Below are 6,000 nucleotides of genomic sequence, written 5' to 3' on the forward strand. Positions count from 1 at the left end.
TTTTACTCGCTGGGCCAGAAGTGAGTCTTCTTTATGTAAATGTTTGTTACTTCAGTAAAGCTAGATTGAAGTGGTAAGGTGAGATTAAAAATAAAGCCAGGTGGTCATTGTGATTTGCCCAGTCAACAAGTCGGTCTAGAAGCAGACTTTAAAATAGTATTTCTTATTTTATTAGAGTCATATGCTACACTCCTAGGGGGAAAAAAAAGAGAGATTGTAATGTGAATTTGTTGGGAACGCCCCTTAATCTTTGACTGTTTAATATTCAAAATAATTGTTTACAGGGACTTCTCTCACTCCTGTATAGGGTTGTGTGTACCCAGAAACATGGCTTTTTACACCTTGATTATGTGCTGTCAAGGAACAAAAAAAGCTTTATTTTTTTACTACTTGCAGGTTCAACCTTTACAAACACACACACACACACACACACACACACATGCACATGCACAAAGGTAAAATCTAGAAAAATCTGAAAAAATTGTATTCCATAAATCGTATCAAATACTGATTAGATACTATTTATTACATATACTCCATTTTTTTAAAAAATCACAAACACTGTTTCACATAATGTATTAAGATAAGTTAGGGCCCCTATGATATTTGCAACATTACAGCATATGGTAGGTAATACCACAGTACTGAAACTTAGAAAGCTCAGTATTTTAAAAAAACTGCAAAACAAAACTAAAAGAAATTATACTTTTCAAACAAGCATCCTAGACCAATTAATGATTACATTGTCAAGTGGAAAGGAAATAACATTAAATCACTTTTTTTTTTTAACATTCACATAGCTATACTAGAAAATATTTAATGCATTTGCTAGTGAGTTTGTGTGCTGGAGAAACACAGCAAATGCATTAATACCGCCATGAAAGAAGTGTGTGCAGAGGGGGTGTCTCGATGGCAGCCGCAGGCTCCATGCAGGGTGAAGGAAGTGTGCAGAAGACACGCTCGGATGCCTGCAGTCTAGTTTGAGGAGGAGAGAGGGTTAAGTAAACACATGTGGTGATCAATGCCAAATTCGAGTGGTGAGGAGTTCTATGGTAACAGAGGGTAGGAAAAAACCTCTTCGTAGTTGGAGATGTGGGCGGATCAGGGGAAACTTGAAGAGAGAGTTGTGATTCTTGAAGCGTGATTAGAATTAAACAGGAGGGCTGGGCAGGAACAACCTTCCATGTAGAGGGAAAAGCATTGTTGAGAAGAAAGCTGTGAGGAAACATGTCTCCTTGGAGACCTCACATACAATCCAAAATCGGAACCTGTTTCTGTTCTTCAATAGTAGAAGACCACGTAATGTATAGAAGGGGAATGTCCCAGGAGAGTTTTAAATAGTACTGACGGGATTGTGATGAGTGGGGAGAGCCAGGGCGTTCAGGGGTTGAAGTTCTCCAGAGGATTCTAATGGCCAGCCAGCCCCGAGAATCACTGGTTTCAGGATCACCTGGAACCAGACACACCTGTGTCCAGATCCTAAGTCTTTCATGCTCTCCTTTGTGATGATGGATACGTAATCTATGTGAGCCCTTTACCCTGTCGGCAAAATGGGAGGGACTAATAAAACCCACCTGACAAGACTGTAATTCATCCACACATTCCTTCATTCACTCACTTATTCAGTGTATATTTATTGAGTACTTACTATGTGCTAGGCATCTAGCTAGATCTTGGGGATTTAGCAGTGAACGATACAGATATCTGCCCCCCAACTCAAAACAGAAACAATGGAGTTTTTGGCTTTATTTGCCCATGGAGTTTACATTTTACTGTTACGTGCATTAAATACAGTAATGTAGGTAAAGCACTTAGCACAATGCCTGGCACACGATAAATAGAAGGAATTATAGTAATAATCATGTTTGCACACATTTAACTAGGGTCATGTGAAATTGAGTATCATTTTAATTTCTAATAAAGCCTGATTACTTCAATGGAATCAAATGTCTAATTTACAACAAACAAGTGATTAGCCCATAAATGCACAAGCATTAGTAGGGTTGCAATTTGTTTTTCTCCACTGAGGGTGTTCACTGGCAAAAGGCAATCATAAGCCAACCTTCCTTATGCCTTCCAGGAACAAAGATATCTGTAAATCATTATTACAAGGATGTAGTCAGTATCAAATATGCCAATTACATAGTTATATGTTATCCTGTGGATACCTCAGAGAAAATAGGATGCATTTGATAATACCATAGCATTAATGTCCGTCCTTGCGATTCTGCCGAAACCCTCTGCAGGATGGCTTTCGGAAAGGAGACTTGGCAGCGCAGAAGTTCAAGTGCCTCTCTAATCCGATTAGGGCACTGATGGGGCCACGCGGTGACCTACCTCCAACAAGGTGCTCTTTGAAGAAGGAATGTAACAAATTTACAAAACCTCTAAATAAAGGAAGGAATGTTGCACTTTCTGGGAGCAGCTTTTGGAATCAAGTTTCAAAGTATAGAGCTATTTATTATTGATCCTCTGCTGGTTTAGCAAATAGCTTCACTTATCTGGAGAGAGAACAATTGGAGAGAATGCTTGCTGAATAGTTGATGTTTTAGATTTTTCAAGCTGCTAGATTTTACTTGGGGATGGTGCCCTAAAATTTTTCAGATTTGAATTTGCTCTGCTGCATTAAGTCAGAAAATCAATTCATGTGACACCTCTGTAGAAACAATCCATCAGGAAAATTGTTGCCAGTTAGTGAGATCAATATTTTTATTTAGGAGAAGTATTCTTTTATTTGTGACATGCAACTGCTGCATTATATGCATCATGGATTAGAAGTTTATTCACTGAGATTTAACAGAGCTGCACTTTATTGGTCACTGGTCTTATTTTCTTAAAATAAGAATGCTTTCCTTAGGAAAAAAAAAAAGAATGATTTTCTTGCCTCCAAATACGTTTGTAAATTTGACCTCTGCTTCTAAATAATGTACAGTGACATAAACATCTCAGTACCTTTCCAGAGTATACATTAAAAATCCACTACCTGGAAATCCATGTTAATTCATAGCAATAGAATATGAAGAGGAATGATATGGACTGGCTGTGTTCTCCATATTTTAAACTGGTCTTCTGGTCTTTTATGCTAAATTTCTTATAATTTTTAAATACCTAGTATAGAAAATTAGAGTGCTGGTCTGGTTGGAATTGCACATTTTATATCTGACAGTATGTAACAGTGTATGTTCGACCTGAATATTTCTGAATAGAAGTCCAAGTTCAACATGGATTCACCATACAGGTCAACCCTTGCCAAGGTAATGCCTTAGCAGCCATTAGACAGTGGGGCAGCATAAGGTCAGCTGCTATTCAAGTAACTGTTGATGGACAGAGATTGCTTTGGGCCCCAGTTTCTGACCGATTATGGATTGTTTATATCTGGAGCACTCAGGTAGTTTGCGGTTGTCAGTGTTTTGGGCAGGGATGGGGGTGTGGATCGGAGGTATTGCTTGAGGCCACTTCATCAGGCAGGAGCCATCGACCTGGCAGGGTAGCTAACCATGGCATTCAAACCAGCACGTCTGGAGGCATAATTATAACTTGAAAATCCCAGTGGAATGTACGGTGTTATTGTTTCTTCTCCCAAGTGAATCAAATTATGTATGAAATATTTCTATTTTCCATGGTCTTCTTAGTAAGAATGTATACACTAGCTGCAAAGATTTTGTCCTAAAACAGTTTGTGAAGTCAAAAGACGAGTGCATCCCTTAGGACAGGGATTTTCAACCTAAACACTATTGACATTTGGGGCTGGATAATTCTTTGGTGTGAGGGGCTGTCCTGTGTGTTGCAGGCCACCTAGCAGCATCCCTGGCCTCTACGCATTAGATGCAACAGCACCCCCAAGCTGTGACAATCAGAAATGTCTGCAGACATTGCCAAATGTGCCCTACAAGGCAAAATCACCCGTAGGTACTTGAGAACCACTGCCCCAAGAAAAAGAACACTTGAATTCCATTGTACTCTTCTAAATACAGGATAAGTCAGGGCCAGACTAAATAAGGACATATTTTATTTTTTAAAAACATTTCTTTTGAGCTATAAGAATTACTTTTACATCTCAGTTGCATAGAACTTTATTCCAAAGCTCTCTTGAATTCTGTGTAAACTCAGTGTTCATCTAACTTCTTATTTCTATAAGAGGGAAGAATTAGCTACATTCTAACATTCCCTTCATTTTAAAAAATTTCTGCGATTCTGTTCCTTACCGTAGGGTAAAGAAAATTAATTGTTAAGAAGTCCTTTAAAGAACAGGATCCATTTTGTCCATGAGTTTCTGAGTTTTGGAGACAAACATTATTATTACACAAAATATTAAACTTCAAGAATTGAAACCCCATTGAATCAGGAAGTTAAAAATACACCACCCATAAGGTGGAAAATTGTTGTGCTACATTATGCTTTAAAAAACTGGAAAAGCAAATCATTAAAGTAGCTTTCAGGTAAATTATTTAATTCTACTCAAGAACAGATATATTTCCTGATATGCAAATTGTCATATCACAAATAGAAACCACCCTCCTATATCCATGAAAGCATTTCTGGCAGAAATTCTGTCTTGTGATATTTTAGTCAGTGCTACCTTGTGTATTTCCTTGAAAAATCATGTAGCATTTGTTTAGCTTTCTGTCTCAGACTTCACATTCAGAATGGTTTCTTCCTAGTAAGGTAAATTCTTTGTTAAATATTTCACAAGTGTGTGATAAGCTGGTGGAATATTTATAGTTTCTCCAGAAAAACATACAACAAGTGAATATGCCAAATACTTTATGTGTTCAAAAGAAATTGTGTCATCATCATCTTTCACATATCCCATGAGATTTATTCACAGTTTATATTGACTGTGAAACTTTGTTATCTGCTGGGAGTTCTGCTTTATTTATTCCAGATAATAGGATACTTGCAACCCATTAACTGTTATAAACAGATCTTTCAAGTTCATCTGACATAGCAATTATAAAATTATTTCTTAGACAAGTTTCTAGGATTAAATCAGGACAAAAATGGAGATGAGGTGACCACAAGAAATTACTGCATTGAATAACTGATCTATTATTCAAAAAGAAATTACAAGTATTATAGACACCCAAGTTTCAAAATCCCAGCAGAAATTTAATGGATTAATCACCTATTATATTTTAGAAAAACATTGACTGGATGACTGCTTATTTAAGAAACATTCTTATCCGTAGTGGGAGTAAAGAAACAGAGTTAAATGAAAGGAGGGAGGGGGAGGGGAGGGAAGGAAGAATGGATTATGGATGGGTGGATGGATGAAGGATCGATATGTAATGTGGGATATCAAATTCGGGCCAAGACCTGTAGATTAAATTTTGCTTTTTATTTTCTTTTTCAGCCAATGTTTTCAGTTGCACCAAGCTTAGCCACCAATGCATCAGCAGCCTTTAATCCCTACCTGGGACCTGTGTCCCCGAGCCTGGTTCCAGCAGAGATCTTGCCGACCGCACCAATGTTGGTTACAGGGAATCCTGGGGTCCCTGTACCTGCGGCTGCTGCAGCTGCCGCACAGAAATTAATGCGGACAGACAGACTTGAGGTAGGAATGATTAGTTGGTTTCTTTTTTTAAATTTTATTATGTTATGTTAGTCACCATACATCATTAGTTTTTGATGTGGTGATCCATGATCCATTGTTTTCCTATAACACCCAGTGCTCCATGCAGTACGTGCCCTCCTTAATACCCATCACTGGGCTAACCCATCCCCCCACCCCCTCCCCTCTAAAACCCTGTTTGTTTCTCAGGTCCATAGTCTCTCATGGTTCAGCTCTCCCTCCAATCCCCCCCCTTCATTTTTCCCTTCCTTCTGCTAATGTCCTCCATGCTGTTCCTTATGTTCCACAAATAAGTGAAACCATATGATAATTGACTTTCTCTGCTTGACTTATTTCACTTAGCATAATCTCCTCCAGTCCCATCCATGTTGATGTAAAAGTTGGGTATTCATCCTTTCTGATGGCTGAGTAATATTCCATTGTATATA

The 6,000-nt window shown here is 38.2% G+C and overlaps 1 protein-coding gene across 26 annotated transcripts in view; it reads left to right on the forward strand.

Moving 5' to 3' along the window:
• The window catches only part of LOC102743902 (muscleblind-like protein 1), a 203,414-nt gene that overhangs the window by 166,133 nt on the left and 31,281 nt on the right, over positions 1–6,000 (forward strand). For all 26 annotated transcript variants that reach the window (XM_081828002.1, XM_081828020.1, XM_081827899.1 and 23 more), the window contains one exon: positions 5,354–5,554. In XM_081828002.1, coding sequence (XP_081684128.1) covers positions 5,354–5,554 — 201 coding nt within the window. The remainder of the gene's footprint in view (positions 1–5,353; positions 5,555–6,000) is intronic.

This window comes from Leptonychotes weddellii, chromosome 1 (genome assembly GCF_054177405.1).
Source record: "Leptonychotes weddellii isolate Sample4059 chromosome 1, ASM5417740v2, whole genome shotgun sequence".
In the NCBI taxonomy this organism is placed as follows: Eukaryota; Metazoa; Chordata; class Mammalia; order Carnivora; family Phocidae; genus Leptonychotes; species Leptonychotes weddellii.